Source organism: Gallus gallus, chromosome 3 (assembly GCF_016699485.2).
Source record: "Gallus gallus isolate bGalGal1 chromosome 3, bGalGal1.mat.broiler.GRCg7b, whole genome shotgun sequence".
Classification (NCBI taxonomy): Eukaryota; Metazoa; Chordata; class Aves; order Galliformes; family Phasianidae; genus Gallus; species Gallus gallus.
In genome coordinates this window covers 30340185-30367954 of record NC_052534.1, presented here as the reverse complement: position 1 = coordinate 30367954, position 27770 = coordinate 30340185, and the positions used below count along the sequence as shown (strand labels likewise).

Sequence of the window (27770 nt, the reverse complement as noted above, 5' to 3'; positions counted from 1 at the left end):
ACAGCACAGCTTTCCTGAAATCAGCCTTTGGCTCTTCTACCCATAGCCATGAAAAACACCCACTCCCAATGCTGTAGAATATGAACTCTGGGACAAATTATAACAAATGAGCCCAAGTGAAACCTTCCCTCCAGGAAATGATTTAATAGGTAAGGCCGCCCCATCAGATTTCTTATGGGACTGTGATGTAAGTGTAAGGTGAAGTACTAATGCAACAGTTGTGTGTGTGTATTCCTACCAGCTCTGTTAGATGTAGATGTATAGGCTGGGGCGACATTAGGTCCCTTAGGGTGACATTATGTGCACTCCAGGCAGGAAAAAAGCTCCTTCGGCATCTTGATGTCTCTGTAGATGTTCAAGCAATGCTGCTGATAGCTGATGACCTGTCCTGTTACCTCCATTTCTCACAGCCTCAGCTGCTTGCTGCAAAAGGATCACAGAGGATCCAGTGAGAGACAGGAAGATGGACAGTGAAACAAGGGGAGCGACTCCTCTCAACCTGACACAATTACGGACTGTGGGAGAAGCACCCAGGTTACAAAATCAACTCGTGAGGACAAACCAAGGGATGCTGCTGCCCCTTGAACGTTTTTCTGTCTTGCTCTCCAGGAGCTGAGGATCTCTGGACAAACTCTGAGAGACAGAGGCGAGTGAAACTGCCAGTGGGTGGTGCATGGGCATCTCTAATGCTCGCAAATACGAGCCTCACGCTGCCCATGCCCGCTGCATGTATTCTATTTAAACCACAGCAGAGGGAGCGTTGGCAAAGCGTCTCGGCAGAGCAACCTTTTGTTATACCTGCAGCTGCTCCCTTCCCTGTCAGTGCAACCAAAGCAAAAATAATCCCAGTAACGGGGATCGTGCAGTTTGTTGATTCACTGCCTTGTGATAGTGCTGCCGCCGACGTGGCCGTAGCCTGGTGGTCACTCTCCCGTCGTCGTGGCTTCTTGTGGGGAAGGAAGCACCCAAAATACCCCCAGAAGCACTGGGCTCTGCTCACCTTGCTGCCTCTCCCAGCAGCCCGCTCCATTCCGGCCTTCTTTCCACTTCCTCACACTGTTCCTGGGCTGAGCGCCGAGGGACCGTATTTGAAATCAGAGCGAGCAGCGTGTTAAGAAATAGCCCTGGCACTCCACTGTTTAAAATTACTCTTTGTTTCCCTGACTTCTCTCCTAATTTAGATTATCCAAATCCAGATTCCCCCCAGACTTGCCCATGAGATGGAGTTCTAAGAAAATATTGTTTTGTTTCATTTGCTTTTTAACGTCCACATTTCTCACATTTCCTGTTCCAATTTCAAAGTGGGGCTGAGCTCCCCCACGAGCAGCGCTCCGGCTGTTATTCTGGGGACCTGAGAGAGGGGAGGAAAACAAACAAAGCGCGGGGAATGTGTTTCTTGGATTTCCCCCTTCTTGGCCACAGGTTCTGTGAGGAGAGCTGGTGAGGTTACCTGCATTCCTCTCTTTTCAGGTCAGAGGAATGGGACAGAGGGTATTACTGGCGTGGGACGAGGTATTAAGAAATGGACGCCTAAACTGAGGCTCCTACATTTGTATTTTGAGCCCCTCAATGCGGGCTTGATCCTGTGCCCTTTGAAGTCCATGCCGACGCTTCCCCTGAATCCAGTCTGCAAGATGGAGTCCCAGTGACGGTCAGGTCCTGCAAAGCTCTCCGCGTCTCACAGCTCCCAGCGTGCCGCCACTCAGCCTCTCCGATGTGCCTCAACGTGGAGCTCCTGCTTTTCAGTGTTCCATATTTAAACTCCTGCCCCTCGATTCCGTCTTCCTTTCCATCCCAGGAGCCGCTGACGTGAGGAGGATCCCACGGCTCCCGATGCGGCGCGGCACAGGCACGCGTTTGCTTTTTTTGGTGAGCGCTGCGGATCCTGTGGCAATGTCAGCATCTCCTGTCCCCGTATTTATTACGGTGTAACTCTAACACGGGAGGCACATGAGTGCCCACGCTCGTGCCAGGATTCGTGCAAGTGCATGACCATTTGCACAACCTTCACACGCACCGCTCTCCTGGTAACAGGATGTTGGCAGGTGGGAAGATCACAGGATCCAGACGAAACCTAAGATGCCGTGAGCAATCCCGTAGTGGTAATTTTAGAAGCTGGGTTCTGTACATTATTTACAGTACATTGTAGCTTTAAGGGGGTAAGGCTCTCCCTCTGCACTGCTGGATTTAATCTTTTCTGCTGGGTTTCTGTGTGGGACTTTCCGAAGCGCAGTAGCTTTGGGGATTTCATCCATCCGGAGGGAGGGGGGAAACTGCAGCTTGTTTGCAGCAGAGCTGCATTCATTCATAAATTGCTCACCTAGTGGGAGAAAAAAAAAAAAAGGCCTCCAGGACCCTCTTCTACCACATAAAGACTCATCTGCTTTCTGCTGGCCCACGAACAGAGGGCTGGCGGGAGGCAGGGCTGCTCGCAGAGAACCGTGGCATTGCCAGAAGCAACCCCGGGCCCTGGGATCTCCCATTTGGCATTACCTTCAGCAGCTCAACATCCCCTCTGCTCCTCTGGGGGATGCATGCGGCCTCCCTGTCTCTTGGAGGATGTTTTTTGGCAATCGCGGCCCGAATACGGGAAACTCCAGTTGTTTTGGACGGATATTTGTTTCTTCAGAGACACTTTGCAACAATTAGTTAAAAAAAAAGAGAGAGAGAGAGAGAAGAGAGAGCAAATGAGAAAGGATTCTTTTGCAATGCCTGAACAACAGCCACCTCTCCTCTGTGGTCCCTGAAGGCCTAAGGTTCTTCTCCAGGCTGGCTTTGTCCCCCAGGGGTGGAGAAGCCCAGGGGTGGCCGCACGCGTGGCACCAAAGGCTGCGCGGGGCAGATGGGGCTGGAGCTGGTGGGGCTGGGCAGAGCCCTCACTCACCTCCCGGCCTTCCACGGGATGGGCGCATCCCCCTGTCCCGTTCCAAGGGGAACACTTTATTCATGTTTAAACGTGAACAAAGTGCAGAACGGGTCTAAGATCGGCCGAAATCAAAGACTTATTATTATTTTTTTGTTGTTGTTGTTTGCTCCGTGTGTTCCTCTCAGCCAGCAGGTGCCTCTATAGAGCCAACGCTTCGCCCGTATCGCAGAGCTGTGGCACCGTGCTGGAATACCTGCTGCTTCCCAGCAATAACACGGCCTTGTCTTTCACCGTGCCTTCCCCATCGTGCAGCCCCAGCTCCGGGTGCCCGCCCTGCGGAGGGTGGCTGCTATAGCACGCGCAGGGCAACGCCGCGGGGACGCGAGCGAAGGAGCTCGGCGGCGGAATGCTGCGGCAACCCCGCAGATGGAGCTGCCTTTTTGCCCTTCAAACGCCTTCCCGGCGAGCGGGATGGGGTCTGCCTCGCGGAACACCGCGGGCGTTCGGCGCAGGCAGGCCCCTCCGCCTAGCGACTATCTTTGGATGCAGGAGATTAAACCCAGCCGAGGCGCCCCCTCCCCTTTAGCGCGTAGGTGCCGAGAAATCACCGCATCTGAAAAGCGGAGGCCTCGGGGGGGGGGGGGGGGCCGGACGGCGGCCGGGACGGCCGATCGTCCTCCGCCGCCCCCTCCCCGCAAACGGCCCCGCTGGACTTTGGAGCGATTCCCACGGACGAGGTGAATTTTTGACCCGAACGCGCATCCCTCGGCGGGGCGCGACGGCGGCCGCGGGGCGGCGGGGGGAGGAGGCGCGGGTAGAGGGGCGGCACGGGAGCCCCGGGAACCGCGGTCCCGAGCGAGGCGGGCGGGGAGAACGGCGGAGGGGGCCGCAACCCCCCGCGCTCCGTCGCCTCTTCGCCCGGCGTGTAACAGGGATGGGTGGAGAGGAGGGAGGGGACCTGCCGAGGAGGGTGGGACTTCTCCGGAGCGTCTCTCCCCGCGGCCGCGCCGAGCAGTTGCAGAGCGCCGGCAGCGGGCGGTGGGGCGGGCGCTGCGCGGAGAGCGGGCGCTGCGCGGAGCCGCCGCTGGAGAGCGCGGAGCGCGGCCGCCGCGGTGCCGGGGGCGAGGAGCGCACGCCGCGCCGGCGGGGGACAGCGCGCCGCGGGAGGAGCCGTGCGCGGCACCGGGACCTGCTGTTGGCTTGCCGCCGTGCTTTATCCTCTCGTTTAATTTATTTTTTCCCCACCTATACTTTGATCCGCTGGGATTTTTTTTTTTCCCTCCCTTTCCTGCAGAGCCTCCCCCCGCCCCGTTCCCTCCCTCTCTAGCCAGTTTGGATTTTTTTTTTTTTTTTTTCCCTGTTACTATTCCGATTTTCAAAGCGGTGGACGCAGAGAGAGAGGCAGAGAGGGCAGGAGGCAGGCGGTCCGCGCGCCCCCTCCGCCACCGCCACCCCGACGTGCGGAGCGGGCTCGGGCTCAGCCCCTTCCTTCCCCCGGGGGAGGCGACCCCGGCTCGCCGCGAAGAGGGGGCGCAGCGAAAGAGATGCATTGAAACTTTCCGCGCAAACTTCGTGGCGAGTGCGCGAAGCCGAGAGCGAGCGCGGCGCGGGTGCCTGCCTGCCCCGGCGCCGGGAGAGCGGCCGCGCACGGGCGCCGCTGTGGAGCTCGGATTGCCCGGCGGCGGGGGCCGGGCGGCGGCGGGGCGGCCGCGGAGCCTGCGCTCGGCCCTGCGGAGCGCCCACCGAGAGCGGCAGCGGGGGCCGGCGGAGAGCCGGCCGTATGGAGGGGTGAAAGCGGAGACCCCGAAGAGGAGACCCCCTTCCGCCGGAGCCCCTCGCAGCGCCCGGGAGGCGGCGGGCGCGGAGGAGGCGCGGGCGAGAGCGCGGCAGCGGGGCGGCGGCGGCGGCGGCGGCGCGGCGGCGAGGCGGAGTGCGGCGGGCCCCGCTCCGCGGCGTGCGCCGGCAACCATGAACTTTCTGCTCACTTGGATCCACTGGGGGCTGGCGGCGCTGCTCTATCTGCAGAGCGCGGAGGTAAGCGGCGGGGCCGGCGGCGGGACGGGGCTTTGTGCGGGAGGGACTTTTCCCCTTCTTCCCTTCTCCCTCCACCCCCCGCCTTCCCTTCGCCTCCCACCTGCCCGCCGCTCCGGCGGCGGGGCCGGGCGGGCGCCGGCGGCGCGCACACACGTGTGCGGGTGCGTGTGCGGGGCTGCGGCGGGGGGCGAGCGGCCGGGAGCCGCGCGCGGAGCGCCCGCGCACGTGTGCGCGCATCGCACGCCCCCGGCGCGGGGCTCCCCGCGGAGCGGCCCTGGTGCCGCGGGGCCGCGGGGCCGGGCGCGGGGCAGGGAGGCAGCGCGCTGCCTTCTTGCATCAGCCTCGCCTCCCGGTCTCCTGACATTGCAAAAGGGTGTTCGGCCGTATTTGCCTTGGGTCCCGGCTCGGGTTCGTGCCGCCGAGCGGAGTTCAAAATACCTCGCTGGAAAAACAAATAAAGATCAAAGAGGACAAAATGGATCCTGATTTTTTTCCAGATTGATTTTTTTTTTTTTTTTTTTCCAAAATGCATATCTCTGGCACCGCGATTACAAAACCCCGCGTTTTTTCCTTCCCTTCCTCCTTGGTCACTTTTACTTTTGGCTCATTGTCGTTCCTGAGCGATTAGAGAGCAACTCTTCCTCCTTTTTCTTTCTCTTTTTTGTTTCTAAAAGGCAGAGCTCTGTGCAAACCTGCCCTATAAATCTATCTGGTTCTGGAGTCCGGAGGGCTGCGTTGCCAAGAGATATTAAGGGGTTTAGACAGAGTGCCCACGTGAAAGTGGCCGAGCGCCGGGTAGGCACGGATTATGTTTAAGGCTGTAAGAGGCCAGCGCTCCCCGCACCGCTCCTCTGCTCTTGCAGGGAATGTGGGCCACATCATCTCCCACAGACGTGAAAATAAAGGTCGCCTGCGAGCCGCTCAGTTATTCACATTGTTTGTTCAGCACGGATGCTGGAAGGTAACTCCCCAATTAGGAGCCATTTCAGCTGGAACTGGAGGCAGGCTCCGCACGCTTTGTTTCTCGCCTGTTATATCTCCACTTTCCCCAGTGACAGCCGCACGTTGGGCAGTGCTGGATGGGAACCAAAGGCTCAGCTCCCATCTGAGCGTGTCACGGAGCTGCGCCGTGCAGCCTGGCGGCCACGTCTGCCTCATGGGACAATTCTTTCCACCCTCCAGGAGTTTTTCCACCGTCACCTAAGACGGGGCTTCCCTGCCCGCTGGCTCCTCCATAAACTTAGAGAGTAGCGTCTGTTCCCTGGCTGTGGGTTAGACAACTCCGTGTCCGGTGATAAAACCCTTCAACCCTCCCCTTGCTCCTTCTCCCCTCCCCTTCCTCTTCCCTGGAGACGAAGCTGCAGATCGGGTAGGGTCTGGGTCTGTCCGTCCGCAGGGGCCGTGCAAAAGCCCGTCGTCCTGGGTCGGAGGATGGTGTGATGTGAAAAGGAAGGGGGAGAAATGATGGTGTGGTGCGGGAAATGCGGAGCGGTGGGAGGTGTTGTGGGGTAAATCCGTGTGGGACTGTGAGATGCGCAGATAGCGGGGCGATGCGGGCCATAGAAGTGCTCGGACGGACGGACGGTGAGGTCTGTCCTTCAGTTCTGTCCTTATTTGTCTGTGGGCCGCTCGGGCGCCACGGTGATGGTCGGGATGTTGGGAATGCCAGTGGGTCTCACGTAGGCAGCCTGATGGTGGCTCTGGGCACGGCGGTAAGCGCCACTCTTCACGTTGTGCTTAGGTGGTAATATTTATCGGTGCCGTTAATTAGGCTGTCATGCTGAATAAAACCTATCTAGCTAGCCAGGCGCATTGGGAAGGACTAAAGGAGAGCCGTGGAGAGGCTGGGCAGGAAGGCAGGGTCAGGCGCGTGTCGGGCGGCTTTCCCAAGGGCAAAGGAGGAGGGACGTGGGAAGCTCGGTGCTCCTCTGCCTAAGAGATGGCTCCTCACCGAGGGGTTGGCACGCTCGCTCCTGGGACGGTGGGAAGTGTGTCACGGTGTGGGCTGGGCGGTGCCGATGCCACAGGTGTCTGCCTCCACATGTGGCCACAGCCCTTCTGCGCGGGAGAGGGAGGAAGAGGCGGTTTTGCAGTGCCACCCTCCCGGCTGCTCGCCAGCACCGAGCTCCCGCGGGCTCCAGGAGGCCGCGGTGGTGTCCCCGTTTCCTAGAGATATGGGGGACAGCAGCTCCTTCCCCATCGGCCTTTGTCCGGCTGTAGTGACGGCGGGTCTCTGCCGACGGGGCCCTGGGAACCCATCCCCTCCCTGAGACGCGGAGGGACCTGGCTCTACCAGCCGTATTGCCACGGGGAACAGGCAGCGCTCAGACACACAGGGAGGGAGAGCGCGCCTGTGACCAGACTGCTAATGATCACACACCCACCCGCCGCGCTGCCTTCAGCCTGCTTCCGCGCCAGGCCGCGCCAGGAGCTCCGCAGCCCCTCGGCCGCCCGTGCGCAGCGGTCACCTTCCCCATAGCGCTCCCATGGGGAAGGAGGAGGGCTCCTTTGAGAGCAGGGGCGCCCGTGCTGACACCGCAGAGGGGCTCGCCGATGCCTGAGCGACCCAAGTGGGGGTCTCTCATCCGTCCTGCTCCGTCCGTATCAGGGTGCCTGCGCTGCGCCGGCAGTTTGTGGAATTACCGACCTCTGGCTGCGTGCACAATGGCGAGGGAGTGCAGCGAGAGCCCCCTGCTTAAGTAGAAACCGCTGAGAAGAATTTCTAGCGCCTAAGACGAAAAGTGCATTAACTCCTGTCCCAGAGTCCCTCTCAGAGTGGATGGATTGTTTGTTCCAGTCCTAAACAGTTACAAAGCTCTTTTAATGAGGCTGCACAGATTAGGGGGAGGGGAAGGGAGAGAAAGAGTGCTGGTGGTGTCGGCGAGGGGGGCGATGGCTGAGGAGGAACAGCGTCATTAACCTTTTCTCTCCCTTTAGAGAATAACTCGCTCCATACTGGAACGGGGAGGAGAGGGGGAACGGGAAGGTGCAGGTACAGAGGTGTGAAACATGATTATTTCTTCAGGAGGGTTTTGCCCCGCTTCAGGACGTGCATTTGCTGTGACCTGCAAAGGGCACAAAAAGGAGCTTCCCACTCTTGGGCCCAGGGCTTGCTTCCACACCTCTGTGACATGCTGAAAATCTATTGGAAAGAAATCGTGTTACAGAGCTGTTGGGTAATTCCGAAAGACAGCAGAGGAGAGCGTGACCTTCAGGCTCCCACCGAAGGGCACGCCAGGCCCGCTTGTCCCTTGGAATGCTTTGGTTTCCCATTGCCCTTTGTGATACGCAGCAGCTTGGTTTAGAGTGAGGCAGAATCCCCTGCCTCATCTGCTGCTAGGTAGGCTTTGCGAGCATTAGTGAAAGGCTCTGCCCAAGGGACTGAGAATTTTCTTGCCCCGGTGAGCTGACTGAGTGTTAGTAGTAGTTCTGGGTGTCTGCACAGAAGTCCCCTTTCAGCTCTGCCAAAGGGGCACAGCAGCCTCATTGCCCCGCTCATGGCAGGCTCCATATCCATGTCATTTCACATCTGTGGGTGGAATTGTGACCCAGGTGTTGGTGATGGCTGGGAGAGTGCTGGCTCCTGCACTGGTACACCCTGGGCAGGGAGAGGTGCTGGCCACGTGCAGATCAGCAGCGAAAGTGTGTGGCTTCTGTCTGCCTCCCAACAGCCACGCACCACGTGTGTGTGTGTGTGCGTGCAGGGAGGCAGGGGGCTTGGCAGCAGGCTGAGCAGCCTCACGCCCAGAAGGGACAGCATGACCCCCAAGGTGTCTCAGAGCTAATTCTGCTCAGTCCATCACAGTCACCTGGTGTGTGAACCAGAAATCCCTCAGCAAAAGGTCTTGGGGGCATTGTGACTCGGATGGACTGACCTGGCTCGTGATTGCTTTCCTGCGCTATGATGTGAATTGAGGCTTTCCTGCCCTTGAAGCGGTTTTCTTCTGACCCATAGATCTTCAGGCCCCGAGCTGCTCCGGAAGGCCGCTGCAGCCTCCGCTGCCTCCATTTTGTTTGCGCTGTTGCATTGACCTTCACACTTCAGGGATGAAATCGTTCCTAGGAACCTGCTTTTTAAGCTGTTATCACGGCACTGAGGTTAGGCACACAGGCTCTCCCCGCAGGGATATAACAATGGGGTGGCTCAGGCCTGGACCAGCGTGCTACGCTCAGGTACAGAGGGCCGTTAGCAGAAAGGAGAAGCGAGGAGTTTGGTCAGGGGGACCTTAAACAAAGGGAACTGTGCACAGACACAAAGGAATGGCTGAGAGAGGGGCTCTGCCGGCTCGCTTTCCTCCTCCTCTTCAGAGCTGACACTCCAGGCTGTGCACGGGGCTGCTGAGAAGGCTGTAGATGGCAAATTCCCGCTGTGAGCCTGAGGTGGACTTTGCCTGGTCCGCTCAGTCCCGTCTCCAGCTGTGAGATCAGAAGGCCTTTTTGTGGCCTTAAATACAGCAGATTGCTGATGAAGCAGTGTTTTGTGTGTGCCTACTTGCTGAAATGCGGCAGGTTCCGGGGTGGATGGCGTCACGCAGGTGGCAACATACCTTGCAGAAGTGAAGAAACCCGAGCGTTTTGGTTTTGGTTCAGAACAGAACGGCAGGGGGAAACCTGACTTGGCTGGAAAGTTACGTCAGAGCTCCAACCCTCGTGCAGAGCAGGAAGAGTGGAGTTTTTGTTACACCTGGAATTAAAAAAAACCCACTTCCTTAGCAAAGTGGTGCGGCGCTGCTCCATCTCAGTCTGGGGGTGGGTTGCCTATTGCTGATCCCGCTGAGGAAATGCCCCCCGTCCCAACGGGGCAGCGGGTGCAGAGCTGGGGCCTCGTTCGGTGCTGGGGCTGGGCCCGTTACTTGACAGTGCCAAGTGTCACACCAGCCTATATCGCAAGGGAGAGGAGGGACGCCGTGGGGTGTCGCAGCACGCGGTGCCCTCGCAGCTCATCGCCTGACTCCGGGCCAGGCGGCGACACCTCTGCGGCCACCGACAGCCGTGGGTGACATTGAAAGGGGCGCAGCGACCCCGTGGCGCCCGACAGCCCTTCTGCCCTCCCCCCCGGCCCTCCCCACTGCCGGCTCAGCTCTATGGCGGGGAGGCCTGGAGGAGACGGGGAGGCCGGCTGCTGGCCCAGGCCCCTCAGCAGCCCGGCGGTGCGCTCGTTCCTTTCGGCTCCCGCGGGGAGAACAAAAGGTCTCTCTGTGCCGCCACCGAGGACGGCCTCTCCCCGGGGCTCCCCGGTGGCGGCGGGCCCGGGACCCCCAAACCCCCCCCCCCCCCTCCCTTCCCCGCGGCCCGGAGTGACGGCTCCGCGTCGTGACCGATTCTCTCTTCTTTTCGCAGTTGTCGAAGGCTGCTCCGGCCCTGGGGGATGGGGAGCGGAAGCCCAACGAAGGTAAGCGCGGGGCGGCTTCCCTCGGGGGCGGGGGGCTCGGGGGAAGGAGGCCCCGGCGGCCGACACCGCCCCCTCCCGGGGAGCGGCGGCGGGCGCGGGGCTCGGGGCGCGGGGCGGGGGCGCCGCCATTAAGCCCCGCGCGGTGCTGGGCCCGAGGAGGCCACGGGGCAGCGGCCGGGCGGCCTTGGAGTCGGGGCGGGCGGCGGGGCCGGCCCAGCCCTCTTCACGCCTCCCAGAACTGCGAGAAGTGCGTGCGTGCGCTCGGGCACACACGCGCGCTCATTTATATATATATATATATTTATATACGCACACAAAGAGCTGAGTGGCTGCGAACAGCCTCCTAGGAATTCGCCACAGTGCCGTAGGAAGGGATTTGTCATCTTCGCTGCCTGCCTCTTCCCCGCAGGCGCCGGGGGTGCCCGGCCGGCCAGGGCTGATCCCGAACAAAGGCCCCGGCAGCACCCAGCACCAGGCTGTGGGTCTGGGGGAGAAGGGGAGCAGCTCAGGCCCTCCCGACAGGGCCACCTGCCCCGGCTCGGGCTGTTGCCGTGCGCAGAGCCAGGCTTGAAAAATACGCCTTTTTACTCTGGTGTGAGGCACAGAGGGCTCAGATCCCAAAGGTTCTGCTTAATGGCAGTGCAGCAGAGACGAGAATACGGCCTGCTGGGGAAGCGTGCCGCTTTTTGTGCTGCTCCGGCTGCCTCAAGGCCAAAATAAGCCCTCCGCATCGCTGATTTGTGCCTGTGGATAGATGTGTGTGTGGGCTGGAAGAGTGGGCAGCTGCTGGGTCAGTGGGAGATGCCCCTGCACGTCCCCTGCCCCATGTGTTGCAGCCGGTTGGCTTTCACAGCCTATAGGCCAGCAGTAGGGTAGCGGGCAGTCCGGTTCTTAGGAATAAAACGGCTAGATGGATCTTGTCAGAGCCCTGTCACAAAGGGATGTGATCAGTAAAATAACTGCTATGTCTCCGCCAAGAAGGAAACACAAGCTTTCTTAGGTGTTACGGGTTTTCTGGAGAATGTGTATTTCGTATTACAGTCTGACTGTGGACATGGGAGCCTTCAGGCTGGGGTGATCATCAGCTACTCTAAGGCTGTCCTGACTGTGTTTTCCTTGCTGCCTCCATGGCTGAGCAGAGCCCTCGCCGGTGTGGCTGTGGTGAAGGGTCCCCCCATGGGCCGTGACCTCCAGCGTTATTCCAGCCGGAGGTCAGCAGAGGGCTCTCGCAGTGTGGGCCCAGATTGGCTTTTTATTTTTTGTCACACTCGATTTCAACTTCTGTAACTTTATTAGCGTGACAGACTGCGAGTGTGTTGCCAGAGATTTGTGGCAGGCTGTTTGGGATAGGTGTCCATTTTGCGTGGCCGAAATTTCTGATTTGCTGGCGGGCTGCCGCGTGTTGTGCTTGACCCTTGCTCCTGCTGAAGTCAACAGAAGAAGGTTCAGTGACTTCAGAGGGATCAAGATGGAGCCTGCTGTGAGGCTTATTTTGGTAACCAGTCGCTCTGCTGTTGGTAGAAAAGAGGCAGTATCCTCGTCTGGCCATTTGTTGTGACCAGCTACCTTCCTGGGGAGGGGATGAGTTGAGCGGAGTGTCACTCCCTGGCACAGGAAGGCGGATGGGAGCAGGAGAGAAGTTGGTCTAGCAATCTGAGCAGTGAGACTTCAGAGCTACTGCCTTGGTGCTATTCCTGGCCCTGCGATGCAAATACATCAGTGAGCAAGAAGTTAGGACTCTTGGCATTCCCTTCTTGGCTTTGCTTCTGTCCTGCTGGATGACCTTGGAGGTCTGCTCTCAGTACCTCAGTTTATCCTCTCTGGAGAGGAGCCGTCGATGTGCCTCTGTGGCAGAAGGACAGTCCCGCAGTGCCTTTTTCCACCAGTGTTCCTGGGGCCTTTGGGGTCGGCAGGAAAGGTGATTCTGTGTCTTTGGCCATTTTGTGCTCGCTCCGAGATGTCAAGCTGCAACAGGTTTTTGTTTGGGATGAACTTACTCCGGTTGGAGCGTGTAATTTTAGCTTCACCCCCTACCCTTTTGTGCTCCAGAGAGCTTTCCACATGTTTTGTGGCACAGGAAGTTGTAGAGGAGTCAGACAAACACTCTTTGTTTGTTCCACGAGCAAAGATTTTCTGGTATAAATAAAGGAAACCACCAGCACTTGTGGCTGCACTTTTATTTTTAAAAGAACAGTGTGGCTATATTGCTGCGGAGCCATTGACGGAGAAGGAGGCAAAATGATCATAGAGCTGCTCCTTTTCTAGTCTAGCTTGTTCCCACTCGTCTGCTCCAAATTTGGACTCAATCCCACCTGCCATGGCCGTGTCTGCCCTGAAGAGTTAATGTGGGCCCTGGCTGGGTTTTAACCTTTCTTCCCTCTCCGTTCACAAAGAAGAACCTCTGACTCAAATCTGGAGGTGTGTTACAGGGTAGGGGTGTGTGTTAAATGCGGGATTAACTTTTAACACGGGCTGAGGCCCGAATTGCAGGAGGGGAGCAGGCCAAACGGCGTTAGTCCTTCAGTGACCTTCCCGTTTTTCCCCGTCAAAAACAGACGTCCTTCCGTTCCCAACACAACCAATGGAAAGGAGGCACGGACTGAATCAGCCCGGCAAAGTGTGGAATATGACTCCCGGTGCATAGGAGTAAGCGTCGCAGGGGCAGGGCTTTGAGAGATGACTGTACCTCAGTCATGTGCTCTGCTGTAGCTGTGCAAATGGACTGTGAAGCATTGCACAGTCTCCGTGTGAACGCTCCGTGTGCAGCAGAATCAGGGCAGCGCACCTTTTGCGGCAGGAGATCTGACTGGCAGCCTGAGAAGGAGTCCCTGCTTCCTCTTCAGAGGCTGATTCAGGCTTTGGAAAATCATCACGCATTAATGTAAAGGCAGAAACTCCCACGTTGTTCATGGAAGGCATTTGGTCCTGTCTGATCTCCCAGATCTCAAGTACAGCTAGCAGGGTGCAGCCAAGAAACTAAAAAGTCTGCAAAAAAAGTCAGATGTGTTGTTCTGCTCCGTGGCCAGTCTGTGGTGCAGATTCGATGGTATAATCCAGCTGCTTGCACAGGACAAACGTTCAGAGAGCATAGCAGACCTGAATCAGTTTCACTTTAGTTTCCTGCTTGGTTTTGGTTTCTGCCTCTTTGCATCTCAGCCGAATTCAGCGAGCAGCCTTTAATCTGCACGGCTAACCTTCGCTTCCCCTCCCTCTTTTCTCTCCTTCCCCATGCAGTCAGTCTGCAAGCGTTTCTATCCGGAGCTGTGCCTTTATTGCCAGGGTTCCCAGATCCTTTCTGCTGGCACCGTGTGAATAATCAGCAGTGCAGTTCAGTGGCCGTCATTGTGCACGCAGAATTTCCCACATATTAAATTGTTGGACTTGCTGGAACATAGGCAGTGAGTGGGGTCACTCCGAAGGGGAGCAGGAAGGAGGTAGCGTGGACACGATGGAAGGAGGACGGACAAGAGGCACACTGCAGTCAGGGGAAGAAGGAAGAGGGAGGGAAGGACAGGGAACAGAAGCGTGCTGCCTTTTAGGCTGGGAATACCAACAAGCAATCTGTGCCTGCCAGGCTACATTTTCTTTTCATAAGCCACTTTCTCTTTTAATAGTAGCTCACGCTCGCTGACACTTCAGACTCCCTGGATGGGAGCTCCTCCCTTCTTGTATCCGCTCTCAGCACCGTGGCACTGTCAGCTCCGCATGACCTGGAATTAACTTTCAACAATTAACTCCGGGCTCTGAGCTCCAAGCACTGCAGCTTTTTCTTTTTCTTTTTTTTTTTTTTGTGGCAAAGTAACCTTTATGCCAGTTTGTCACAAGTTCAGGGTGCTTTAGAAACGCTTACCGACCACGTTTTCCATGATGCAAGCACTTTGCGCTTATCACAGTTATCAATGCTGGTGCTGTAGGACTCTGTATGCTGCACAGGTGGATCGTTGTAGTGCGTAACAGCGTGGGGCACGTACTCCTTCGTGCGTACTCTTCTCCCCTGCACTGTTTGAGCCATCTCCCTTTGCTTGCATGCTGCTGGAGCTAGGAGGCCTGGGGTGCTCCGGGTACCTGCTGTTTGCAGAAGTGTGCTAGCAGCTGGGGTTTGTGCATGTGTGCTTATCTCTCCTATCTCTCATCTCTTTAAATCTCTCCAACCCTTGACCAAGCAGCAAGACGAAGCTTTGGCAAGAGACTGGGAAACATTGAGAAACGCTTGTGAAATCGGTGCAGATCGCAAGCGGTCGGTGTTTGCTCCATTCAGAGGAAAGGCAGGGGATAATGGCAGATCCACCCCGTTTCCCCTCCCACGTGGCCTTATTGTGGTTCAGTAGTCAAGTATGTGGTCTAGTTAATCCTGGGGGTGCTGTGGTCTTGCTTTGAGTCTCGCAGTGGGTGGCTCAGTTGTTTTGGGAAGGCGGTCGATGTAGAGACACGGGGGCTGTGACCTGCCTGCCTATGGCAGGTGATGCTGAAGGTGGCCTCTTGAGGTGGATGCTATGCATGGGCAGAAGAGGTGTCTGTTGGGAAGAAAGAAGTCACGTGGATGCATTGTTCAGAACTCTCTCTTCATTCTCAGGAGAATCTCTGGGCCAAGGTCTGTGAGAGGGATGCTTCTGCCTCTGGCTTACATACCCCCTGCCTTCTAAAACCCACTGAGGCATCAACCGGCTGCTTTGAAAGGGGGTAAAAAGATGAACCAGTGAGGGTTCTTAATTCAGAGCACAGAACATATGCAGCAGCCTCTGGTGCTTTTTGGCTGAGCTGATATGTTTGGTGGCAGCATATCTGAGCGTATCAGGGATGGCAGGGGAGGAGGCACCTGTGGGATGCACGGTGTCAGAGAGAGCCAGTCCAATCAGTAAAGCTCTCTGGTCCGTCATGTCTCTGCCCTAAAGCAGTGGCAGGGAGAGGCCGTCTCCTCTTCCCCACTTGATTTGGGGTGTGGGTGGGAGGGTGGGTGGGTGTGTGTGTAGGGCAGAGACAAAGAGAGGACTTAGGCCTGCAAGACTGTTAGAGAAGAGCATAGGGTAGATGTGTTGCAACTGTCTGGCTTGTTTTAGGGGGTAAAGAACTAGACATTCTTGAGCTGAGTTTGCATTAACTTATTCCCTCCATTCCTCCCTGTAGTTATCAAATTCCTGGAAGTCTACGAACGCAGCTTCTGCAGGACAATTGAGACCCTGGTGGACATTTTCCAGGAGTACCCTGATGAGGTGGAGTACATATTCAGGCCATCCTGTGTGCCTCTGATGAGATGTGCGGGTTGCTGCGGCGATGAGGGCCTAGAATGTGTCCCTGTGGATGTGTACAACGTCACGATGGAGGTGAGGGCCCAACCTGCGAGCTGGCATGCTTGGGTGGAGTAAGCAAGTCACCCATCACAGCCACTCTAAGTCCCAGCTCCCAGCTAACCCAGAGGAAGAGCAGCCTACCCTAGGGAACTGGAAATTGTCAGATCAAGAGGGCTTACCTCTTTCCCGATCCTTGCATCCAGCATTACGCCACACAGGGGTGAAAAGTGAGCTGCCCGTCTGTACGCAAAGCTAAGAAGAGAATCTGTTTTTCAGTAGCTCTGACCCTCATTAGCGCTCAAATACGAAAGTTGGGACTATGCAAAGGAGGCACTTACCTTAGAGAATGCAAAGGCCCATTGCTGATGCTGTTAGCTCTGAGGTCCTAAAGAAGATACTCCCCAGGCCCTTGCTCTACCTTAACTCTGCATTTGGTCCTCACAGCTGTTGCTTTCAAGGCAGCTGTGTAGTGCAAAAGGGGAAAGCCTGCCAGTACTCTCTCCCGGAGGGCATGCAAGGTCAGCCTTTACCAACAGAGCAGAGGATTTGGGTCATTAGCTACATTGGCACAGCGGGGGTGGGAAGGGTCTCTAAGAAACACTCTGCTTCAGTGTCAAGTGGAAAAGCCTTTCTGCCTCTGGGCGTACTCCTCCTTTATTTGGAGGCTGCTGAATTCATTTCTTGGAAGAGGCAGACTGGCCGTGATAGTGAAGGATGGGCACATGGGGAAGGCTTAGAGACTCTGCTTAGAGAGCTCTGTCACTGCCTTTGCCAACCTGGATCCCAGCTTGTATCCAGCACGGTGCTCGCGGTACCCTTTACTTGTAGCTCCCACGCATACTTTTGTCTCTCACCCTCTTGAACGGGCCCTGTAAATGTTGCCATCAGTTCTTTAAATGGACGAGAGACATGCAGGACTGTATGATTACTAGCCAGTGCTCATCACTTGTGACCTCAGCTGCGTTTGAGCTCTGGGAGAGAATCTGATTGTGTCCTTCTGTGGTTCCCCTGTATTGCTTTTCCTCTTGCAGGCTCCAGCTTGGGTCAGAGCTTACTAGCACGGTGTAACTAAGGATGGTTTTCTTACCATTCCTTGCTGAATTACAGGTTTCGACTGGCATGCCCACATGCTTGTGAAGGGTCAGAGGCTCTTCAGTGGCTAATGCTAGAGCTAGTGGTCCAGCCAGGTTCTGGGTTGAGAGATTGTGACAGTACATGCAGAGTTTCTAATACAGCTTCCCTGGAGGCACGCTGAGCCGTGGGCTGGGCGAAGTCTGGCTCTGCAGGGGTGTTTTAAGCACAGAGCACCAGATTTATTCTGTGTGTCGTCTCAGACAGGAAGTGAGATGTCAGCTAGGAATGAGTGGTGGCTTAGGGAAAATTAGTTGGATATGGAGCTTTTGCTTTGGGCCTTTGCTTTAGGCTGAAGCCTCCCTCTGTCTGAGAGCAGGCTGGATGCTCCATCACTGTCCTTCTAGGATTGACCGGGGCTGACTGCTCAGTGAGACTCTTACTGTGGTGTTACACCCTCTCCCATGCCTGTCTCCAAGGCAGTCCACCAGTGCTGGCACCTTGCATGCATGAGCAAACAGAGCTTTGGCGCAAGACTGGTGTTGCCGCTTGTCTGTGATCAAAGGCCTTCCCTGAGTGGGAGAACAGGGCCTCAAAGCCAGTTCAAACTCTGCCATGCTTTTCCTAGGAGCACCTGGAGTACAAATGCTTTTGCTACGCAGTGGACTGATTTGGAGCCGTGAATATAAATAGTGAATGGGCAGTGACCCTCTCTGTTTCTTTCATTCCAGATCGCAAGAATTAAACCCCATCAGAGTCAGCACATAGCGCACATGAGCTTCTTACAGCACAGTAAATGTGACTGCAGGTGAGAACGGAGCAGCACTGGTTCCTCTTGCAATTAATTTATTCTGAGCCTCCCTTTCTTTTTCTGCCATTGTGTTGAGACTGTTGTCTCCACAGTTGGTTTGCAGTGGGATGACAGAGCCTGGAAAAAGAGCTCCTTTGCTCGTGAGGCTCCTCCATCTCTAGACATGACAGGTGGACAATGCTAGCCAGCAGCCTGGGGTCTTCCGGCCTTGGTGAGGTGCAACAGGAGAGCAGTCACTATGAGGACTGCTTAGCCTGTGCCACAGGCATCCTGCAATGGCAGCTGTACATGTCCTCCCCTGGACTTGCGGGATTTGGAGAAAATACTGGAAGTGTATATGGTAAGCTCCCTTTTAATGATGCCTTTGTTCTCTCTTCCCCCACAGACCAAAGAAAGATGTCAAAAATAAACAAGAAAAGTAAGTGACAAGCTTTTTCTCCCTTCTCTTTTGGTGGTTGGTTGGCATCTCTTCTCCCTACCGCCCCTTGCCCTTTTCCTTGGTTGGTTGGAGATACTCACTTCGAGAAGGTGTTTTTGGAAATGGCATATGGTAGTGCATGGGGCAACACTCTGAATCCGTTCCAGGTGGGCACAGAAACCCAGATCTGACGGTCCCTCCTACATACCCCAGACCTGGAACTTGCATGACCCACAACCATGGCAGTCATTCCTAATGCTTTACCCCGAGTCAGGGAAGTCCCGTCGTGTGTGTCCTACCAGAATGGATTCAAGGTGCAGCCCCCATTCTCCCTTGCCTCCTCCTGGGGTGTTTCTGGTTACTGCATATCGCTGCCTTTCTTTATTATTAATTTTTTTCTTGCTGCTTGAGTGAGAACTTGCTCGCTTCTTTCACGGCAGCTTGGGTAGGAGCTCTGCTCGCTACAGGGAGAGGTGGCAGTGGAGGCCTGGTGGAGGCAGGACTGATGCCATGCACGATGTGATGCTGGTTTTGGCTGGGTGGGGGCCTGGGAGGACGTAAAGGAGGTGGATGTCCTAACTGGGACTTGGTGGAGGCTTTCAAGAGAGTTTTTTTGAGCCGACGTATTTGCTCTGGTGACCTGAAGAAGGTTAAGGCACAACCTTCCCTTTCCTTCCTTCCCAAAGTAAAAAGGTTGTGGAAAGGAGATAAAAAAAGCTCTCGTCCTGCAGTAGTTGCAGGGACGATCACAAAACGTGGAACAACATGGACAAAAAGTGACCTCTCTGGACAAGAGGGTCAGCCGGACTGCGCATGGCTGGGATAGTGACTCTGCCATTTAGAGGTGCGGAGTTGGAGAGAAAAGGGGTAAATACTGGGAGATGAGGCTGAAACAGAGAGCAAATGAAAGAGTGAGAGAGAACGTCTTTCACCCCTTTCCTGGTGGTTGTGGATTTCTAGCTGCCTTCCAGCCTCTCCTCCTCCCCCTGGAAAACTGCTCGTGGCTGCATCAGGCTGTGTGCAGCCAACGCTCCCCTCTATGCAGGGCCGTGTTGGGGACGGTCGTCTGCGTGGCTCCGTGGTTTGAAGGTGTGTGAGTTGGGTCTGTGTGAGCTCTGGTGAGGATGGGGTGTGGGTGAAGCAGCCAGCCCGGACTGCGTTGCATTCCCTTTCCTCTTCTAACAGCACCTTGACTGCTCTTTGCTGGTTCTGCACTCCCTGGGGAAGGAAGGGAGGGGATGGGAGAGTTTGCTATGCTTTGATTTGTTCTGGTTTGAAAGTCCTGTTATATATCTCCATCCTTCAGATTGATTTTCCTCTCCCTCACCACCTCCCCGTGCCTCCTGACATGTAGGGCAGCAGCTGGGAGTGAACTGATGCTCTGATACACGTTCCATCAAGAAGACTGAAGCAGGCCTAAGAAACACCTGTGGTGTTCCTTTCTGTCCCCCTACTCCCCCTCAGCAGGCAGAGTGGGGAAGGAGAGAGGCTGCTGGGCTGCCATGGGGCTCACACATCTAACAAACCCTGGTGCTTGCCCCAGGGCCTTCTCACATGCCTGTCCTTTGTTGCTATGCTGATGTAGCTCAAGGAGCAATGCAGGCTCCAGCCTCCCCCACTCTGTGCTCTCACTGGTCTACAGAGATCCATGGTTAGTGTCCAGGCCTGCATGTCCCGGCCCCTGCCTGTCTCAGCTCCTGCCCAAAAATCAGGAGCAGCAGGTGAATTTTTAAGAGAGTGCTTTGGCTCCGTCCGCTTGTCTGTCTGTCAGATCTATGTGGAAAGCAAAAGTAGGGAAGGGCTGGATGGAGGAGGAAAGAAAGGAAAATCTGAAAGCTGCTTGCTGTGGTGTCCTGGGTGTCCTGACTGGGCCAGACCTCCCTCTTGCTCATCACGGAGGATGCTGAAAGTGAGGTCTTCCTGAGTCCACCGGGCCACCGGCAGTAGTAGGGTGGGTGAGCAGAGCTTTCGGGCTGCATTCTCCTGCTCCCATGCAGCAGCACTGCTCAGAACAGGCCTCAACCCTTGTCCCAGGCGTACTGAGCCCAGGGCCCTCTCACTCCCATCCCATGGCAGGATGATTGCCATCCCTGCAGCGAGGCTGCTGGGTGTCCCCTCCTTGTCATCAGGTCACGGTAGTCTTTTTCTCCATGTCAGCCAGTGTGAGCCTGAGCTTGTCACCAGAGCTGGTTGTCTGCGCTCGCTGCAGTTGCGTGATGCTTTCACCAGGCTTCCTGATTCCTTCCCCTCTCCACTGCCCCACTGCCCCTCTGCAGGGGTGCGGGAACCCTCAGAGGCCCGTGGATGCCGACAGCCTCATGAGGTGGCCTCAGTGCACGCTGTGTCCCTGGTGCTGGCTTGGCTGTGGGCAGGCTGGTGGCGGTGCTGCAAGAGGGCCAGTGAGTGTGTGTGCGAGGTGGAGGTCTATGCTTCGCTCTGGGACTTGCCCTCCAATCCTGCCTCATGTGCTTTCCCCTCCCAGCAAGGCACATGGCTGTGTTTTTTTTTTTCTCTTCTTCCTTGCGTTTTCTTCTGTTTTCTCTCTTGCTCTCCCTCTCTCTTTCCTTCTCTCTCTCTCTTTCTCTGTTTTTTTTTTTTTTTGTTTTTCTTCCAGAAAATCAAAGCGAGGAAAGGGGAAGGGTCAAAAGAGAAAGCGCAAGAAAGGCCGGTACAAACCACCCAGCTTGTACGTTTGTGTCCCCTGCTTGTAGACTCTCTTCCCTCCCTTTCCCCAACCAGTCCGCCTGCTTGCTGCTCACTCAAAATCACACCCTCCCCCCCAGTCACTGGTGGGCTGCAGGTCCTGCAGGGGCAATGCTGGCGGTGGCACCGCTCTGGCACGAAGGGTGTCTCAGGGAAGGTGGCTTTGGCTTGCTCGACTCTCTCTAATCTTCACTGGTGACCATTTCCCCTGGGCACAGGAGCGTGGGCAGGTGCCCCATTCCTCGTTGCCACTCCTTTGGTTATAGCTCTGTCCCGCACTGTCCCCCACTTGCCTTGTGCCCTCGCTGCGACGGCTGGTGAAAGACGAGCTGGTGCCTGCCGTGCATGTGTGTGTGTGTGTGTGCGTGCGTGTGTGCGTGTGCGTCTGGTGGAGTCACAAGCGGAGAGGAGAGGTGGGACGGTGGGAAGCCGGAGAGGGGACGCCGGGGAACTCGGGGGGGCTCTCAGTCTCTCTCTCTGCTGGATTCGGTGGCTTCTCTCTCCCTGCCTCTTTCTACCTGTCTCCGTCTCTTTCGCTCTCTCTCTCACGGTGGTTCACAAAATTCTGCATTGTAAATTCACAGCCCTTCAGAGCAGGCTCCTAGGTGGCAAGGTGGAGATGGGGCTCACGGAAAGGAGGGCAGTGCAGACTGCAGGTGTGAGCACACAATGCTGTAGCCCAGCTGCTTTCCAGTGGGGACAGACCCTGCGGATTTAACTCGTTTAGCCTCTGGCTTCTTTCTACTCCAACAGCCCACTTCAGAGAACGCCTCTCATTGACACCTCAATAGCTGGTTGGGACCTCTCACCTTCCCATCCTTGCTTCTCCCTTCTTACTCCCTGTGTTGTATGCCAAAGGATCCAATGCAGCATTTGTGAATACTGTGCAGAGAGCCTGTTTTCTTTCTCTTTACGCTAATGCAAGGGGATGCTGTCCTGACCCTGTCCTGGGGCTGCTGGGGTGCTGCTGGAAACCCATCAGCCCTTGACACTGCAGTGGGCAGCATGGGGGCTGCGGGAGGGGGCAAGGGGATTGCTTTGATGTTTAGGGTGTTGCATGTGTATTTTCTTTCTGCTGAAGCGCTGTAGCTTAGACATCTTTCCTTTTGCCTTTTTGCAGTCACTGTGAGCCTTGCTCAGAGAGGAGAAAGCACTTGTTTGTACAAGATCCCCAGACCTGTAAATGTTCCTGCAAATTCACAGACTCACGTTGCAAGTCGAGGCAGCTTGAGTTAAACGAGCGCACTTGCAGGTTTGTGTCCTGAAGGATGAAAGAGAAACACACAGAGAGAAAGAGAGAGAAAGAAAGAGAGGGGAGCTTGCTTCCTGCTGACTTCTGGCAACAGTGCTATGTGATCGCTTCTTTTCTCTGTCCTACATGGGCCAGAGGGCAGAGGGAGGACTGAGAGGAGGACAGCAATTCTCCGTGTCAGGGGGCGGTTGTGCGTTTCTGATATGCTGTCAGGACTTGAATGGGGATGGGTGTTCGTACCTGACATATCCTTTCCCCTCGAACAAAATAAGAGCTCATACTGCTGCAGTAGCTGTGGGGAAGGTCTGTAGCCTTCTGTACATTATCTGTATGCAGTTCTGAGGGTACCTTTGTATAAAGCCAAATCCTTCTTAGCTGGCTAAGATTTCACCACCCCTATCTTCCAAGCCCTTTTTGTGTGGCTTGTGGACACTCTGTTGTGTGCAGAGTGAGGAAGGCCAGGCCACGCTCTCATTCGCCTCTTTGTTCTTAAAAACCAGGGAGAGGACCTTGTCCTCTTGCCCTGCACTCACAAGTTCTCTTTTCATGTCTTAGCTAGAGTTGTGGTTTGAGGGGTGAGGGGCTGCATTCAGGGCTGTGGTGTGGGATACAGCAAGGTTAAGCCTGTTGTAGGTGAAGGCATGTAGAAGTCTGTATTTCAGACACGCGAGCTGGGAGATGGAAAGACACCGTGTGGTTAGTGTCTACTCAGAGATCCACACTGTGAGTGTATTGCCTGAGTATCACCTGTCATGCTCCCGTCTGTAACATAGATGTGCAGAAATTGATTCCTGGTTCTCACCTGAGCTCTTTGGTGAACTCAGCAGGATCTCTTGACTTGGTCTATCTATGCGTGCATCTCTGGTGTGTCATCATCCTACCTATTGCAGAGAGTGGCATAAAAATGGAGTTGCTAATGAGCCCTTGGCTGTGACTCCAAACTGAGTTCACAGAAGTCTAGGAGCTTCCTCTTGTCAGGGGAATTTTGCAGGAGCAGTGACTGGATGATAAAAGGTAAGGGAGAGAGATCCATGGTCCCTTTTTGGCTACATCCTGATGGAGAAGGCATCCATTTGCCTGCCTGGAATTGGCTAGGTGATGAGGGCTGCTTCAGGCAGCGTGTGCTTCCTATAGGTGTGCAAGTGCTTTGTGCCAAAGCCAGGGAGGCATCTAGCACTGCCTGGGCAGTCACAACTGTTCTGCATACAGAGAAGTTTTCTGGGGTGCTGCAGTCTGAGGGTGAAAATAATTGATGGAGGGGCCAGACTACGGCAGCTTCCAGAGTTACCCTCCTGCCAGTGATTATAGCCCCCAGAGAGCGAGACCAGACCTTACCTTGTTATTTTCCACCTGGTCTGGCACCCTATCCCCAGAGTAACTGGAAATTAACCTTGCAGAGTTTGAAGAGTGAGAAACAGTACAAAGTACAAAGAAAAACAAACAGTATCCCAAATAAGTCATGATGGCAGCAGGGATTTACTTGTGTCTTTTACTAGTCCCTCCCTCTGGTGGGATGATTGGCACTAAGGGAGGTTTCCAGAGCCGATGTGTTGGCCAGAAAGATAGCAAGGAGTCCTAAGAATGGGTAGGTTATCTGTTTCCAGACAAAAGGCTGGTTAAGCTGAAGTTCCTCCTGCTTCATCTCCTTGTAAAGTTAGAATTGGGTCCTAGAAGGGAGGGCAGTTTTTTGTTTCTCCCACTGCTTCTTCAGGCTGCTGCTGCTGCTCTTCTCTGGCGCTAACCCCTGCTCATGGCAGCCACTGAAATGAGAGGCACTTTCTTTTCAGTGAAATTCTTGCCTGCATGAGGCTTTGTTGTCTGTACTGCTTCCAACCCAAATAACAGGCTAGGTGGGGAGCTGGGGGAGTGTGTCTCTCTGCATGCATTGCTTGGCTTTGTTTTTGTGTGTATGTGTGTATCTATGTGTGCATGTTGTGAGAGGGTGCAAACAAGACACTCAACTCAGCTTGTGAATGAGGAGACCTCTGATCCTACTCCTAAATTTCCCTCTGTACCAGTGCTCCCCCACATCTAGGTGAGCCTGGGGGAATAGTATTCATCGACCCATTCACGGGTCGAGATTGTCTGCTGCTCTGCCCCAGCGACACAGCACTTCACCCCACCAGTGACGTCATGCCATGTCTTAACACCATGTGCTCTTAAAAACATCAGCCACTTCCCTTCCTCCCCTCCCTTGCCCTGCTTGCTCCCCCACCACAAGCATTAACCTCTTCTCTTTTTCTTTCCTTGCCTCTCCTCTCTGACAGATGTGAAAAACCGAGACGGTGAGCAGCGGAAAAGAAGGGGGAACAGCCCTGTTTCTGGAGCCTGATTTCTCGCCTGGACAGAAAAATACAAAACAAAACACTAATCCAAATGAACCCTAAAAATGAAGGATCGGTAGAGCACAGCACTTTCAGTACGGACGATGGACTCCGGAAGGAACATTCCCCAAGGCACCCGCCGCACAGAATTCACCTTTGGGTTTTGAACTGTTTTATTTTATTTTTTTGTTTCATGCTGCTAAATAACAGAGCCAGGAAGACTATAGGGGTGTATTTGATGGGTTTTCCCATGCATACATATATATGTGTGTATACATGCATATACATATATATATATGTATATATATTTTAACCACATCTATATATACATATATGTATATCTTAACCACACACACACACACACACACATATATATATAATATATATATATATATATATACTGATTATTTTTTTTAACATTGCTAATGTTATTGGTGTCTTCACTGGATAATACTCGACTGCTGTGGACACAAGCGGGCTACTTGGGGCATAAGAAACAAGCTAAGACTGGACTTGAGTAGAAGCGCTGGGTGTAAACTTCTTAACTCTAACTGACCTGTGCGGCCTCCGCTGTTTCTCTGTAGAGTGTGCTGTACCACAAACCACCTTCTCCTTGCCTGGGACAGGGAGGAGAGGTGACGGAGAGGATGGGCAGGGAGTTCCAAAGAGCGGCATCCTAGGGTGCGATGGGTCAAAGGCCAAGGAAATGGCCATCTGCGTGATCAAGGATTCCTCCTCCCCTCTCTTCCCCCAACCTTCGCCCTTACTCGTCTCATAACCTGCCTGCCTTGCTGGGACACGGGATGTCAGTGTACATTTTGCGTTGACTTTATTCGCTATAGAAACTTTGCCAGAGAGACGTGCTGGCTTCTCTTAAGGATGGTGGGCAGCTGATGCGCACTAACTTTCCCTTCAAGAAGGTATCACAGGAGTCTAGATTTCCCGCCCTTGGTGGCTGCAAAAGGACACAAGGCCTACAGTGTGATGAAGCAAGAATGGGGACCGGTGCCTAGCCACACAATTGTTCAGCACTGTCTGCTTTCTTCATGCACAGAGCTGCCACTCAAGAGCATCCAAGATGCTTATGGAACATTTCTGGAAAGGGATATTAATCAAAAGTATATACACAGTAGGGGTGTGTGTGTGTGTAGGTGAATGTGTGCATTTGTGTCTGTGTGCATGTATGTTTGTGTTCTTCTCTCTTTTTTATATATATATATTTATTTTTATACATATATATATATAAAAAATAATATATATGTATGCCAAGATGGAAGGGGGGACAAAGAAAGCAATTTTTTGCTGCCTTCCGTTTCCACGTCCAGTGTGAATGACCCTTGGGAATGACGTAGTGTAAATACCAGGCTCCTTTTCCACCTCTTGGTCTGGGAATCAAATGTGAAGGCAGCTGGAATCCCTAAGCCGTGTCTGAGAATCTTGGCTACGTGTGTATCTGCAATATACTCTGCGGTGTATGTGGAACCCACCTTACACACGCGCACACACACACACACCCCTGAAAGCGTGTTTGTACATCTATGTGGATATATATAATCTAGTTCTGTGATTAAAATTATTAATAATAATAATAATAATCAAAAAGGTACTCGGTCTGTGTCAGAAATCTGCCAAACATCATCTGCAATTGAATTTTCAACGTCTGATAATGTACAACACGGAAAGCTTCCAAAAAAGACAAGACAGTCTAAAAACAGACTCACAGCAAGTGACTACTAACCACTAGGAACTCCCCATCTGAGTGATGACTTTCAGGAGAGCACACGGGTGGGTGCTTGCATCTGCAATGTATAATACTCATGCTGCATCGTGCGCAAGACAGAGGCTTCCGATGGGGGGGAGGGAAGAGAAAGTGTTTTATATACTTATTTAATATCCCTTTTTAAATTAGAAATTAAACAGATAATTTAATTAAAGAGTAGGGATTTTTCAGTATTCTTTGTTAATATTTAATTTGAACTATTTATAAGCCGTACCTCTTTTTTTTTTCCTTTTTTTTTTCTTTTTTTTTCTTTTTTTTTTTTATTTGTACTGGTTGTGTATAAATTTAACTCTCCTGTTGTCCCATCCCATCTCTCCCCAATTGTTGGCAGAGTCAGTAGCATGTTATGGGCAGTTATTTAATTAATTTCTCTAACACCTTCCCCTACACATTCCTATTGAGACAAGGGTTAGATATACATCTACATACTATATATATATTTGGCTATGTGTTTGTATATATATATATATGTTTATGTATATGTGTGATTCGGATGAAATAGACGCTACGATTTTTTTATATATGTAAAAAGAAGAGACAGGAAAAATAGAAAATTCTACATCTTGAATCTCTCTCCTTTTTAATTTTAATATTTGTTATCATTTTATTTATTGGTGCTACTGTTTATCTGTAATAATTGCGGGGAAAAAAGATATTAACACTACATATTGTGTCTAGTGAGTTTTTTCAAGATATTCCTTAGTACATATTTATTTTTAAACAAAGAAATTACAGATATATCTTAAAAAACCGACGACGACGACGACAAACAAACTTTTTTTTGTATTAAAGAATTTAATTCTGACTTTGATTTCCTTTGCCTTCTCCTTCTACCTTGCACCCTGATTTTCTTCCATTGTATAGCAGGCCCTCCAGCGTTGCCTCTGGAGGCTACAGGGCACCAGCAACCTGCCGGTTGGACTCATGGATTTGGGCCCAGAGCCTCCAAAAGCATCTAGGTACCTAAAGCCCCTTGAAATCAGTGGGAGGTAGGCGCCAAAAAACTTGTGTGAAGTTTCCAGCTCAGTGAGAAGAGGGTGGTCTAATGGGCAGGAATGACGGGGCAGGACTCCTGGGTTCATTTCCAGCCTCCGATACCAAGGAGTGTGGCGCTGGTCGCGGCCTTGCCTCTTGTCTTACCAGGAGTCAGTCCCCATCGTGCTGGGTACTCTAGAGTTATGAGTACCCATGAGCTTGCTGGATCTTACAGTCCAAGGCGAAAAGTAATGCTCTGAGCCTGCCCTTTGTTGGTAATGGACTTGGTGTTTGGTGTTGGAGCTGTGTAACCAGCTACCAGTGATGGCTCAGCAAGACCTCACCATCCTGGATGAATTTGAATGAAGAACTATTCATCTCTAAATGTAGTCAGCCTTTTGTGAGGTACCGTTGCGACTTTTGTGATGTGCTTTGGGGCGTTTGAGAGGAAAAGCTACTTGGAAGCAGTATCATTTCCTCATCAGCCGTGGAGGTGAGTGTGTCACATGCTGTTGGTCATCTGGCCATGCTGGAAAGGAACATACAGGATATTCCTGGATAATGGAGATGACCCACCTGGGTTAATACGGACCTCTCAGTTCCTGGCTGCCTCAGTCCTGCTCTTGTCAAGGTAAAGGATCCAGTTTTTATTTAGTGCCAGTGTAGGCAGCTCAAGAGGTGGACCTGCAGTTTTGAACTCTGCAGAGAATGGAGGAAAGTGGGCAGGTAATTGAAGGGGCTTTGGTTCATCTTGCTCAGTAACATCTTGTAGAATGCATTGGTGAGGTGTGAAGGTGAGCAGGGCCATTTGTGGATGCTGCTGTGTGAAGAACCCAAGGAGTTTCTTGTCAAGCAT

General features: G+C 53.8%; 1 protein-coding gene across 2 annotated transcripts; it reads left to right on the top strand.

The window, feature by feature from the left end:
• The first annotated feature begins 4305 nt into the window (after positions 1–4305).
• VEGFA (vascular endothelial growth factor A) lies at positions 4306–24535 on the top strand. Of its 2 annotated transcripts, NM_205042.3 has the most exons (8): positions 4306–4900; positions 10241–10292; positions 15417–15613; positions 17383–17459; positions 17848–17880; positions 20495–20566; positions 21704–21835; positions 24103–24535. In NM_205042.3, exons 1-8 carry the CDS (start codon positions 4835–4837, stop codon positions 24122–24124), a joined length of 651 nt encoding a protein of 216 aa, NP_990373.1. In that variant the 5' UTR covers positions 4306–4834; the 3' UTR covers positions 24125–24535. The 2 variants fall into 2 exon arrangements, with proteins under 2 accessions (NP_990373.1, NP_001103825.1); NM_001110355.2 differs by lacking the exon at positions 20495–20566.
• Positions 24536–27770: the final 3235 nt, after the last annotated feature.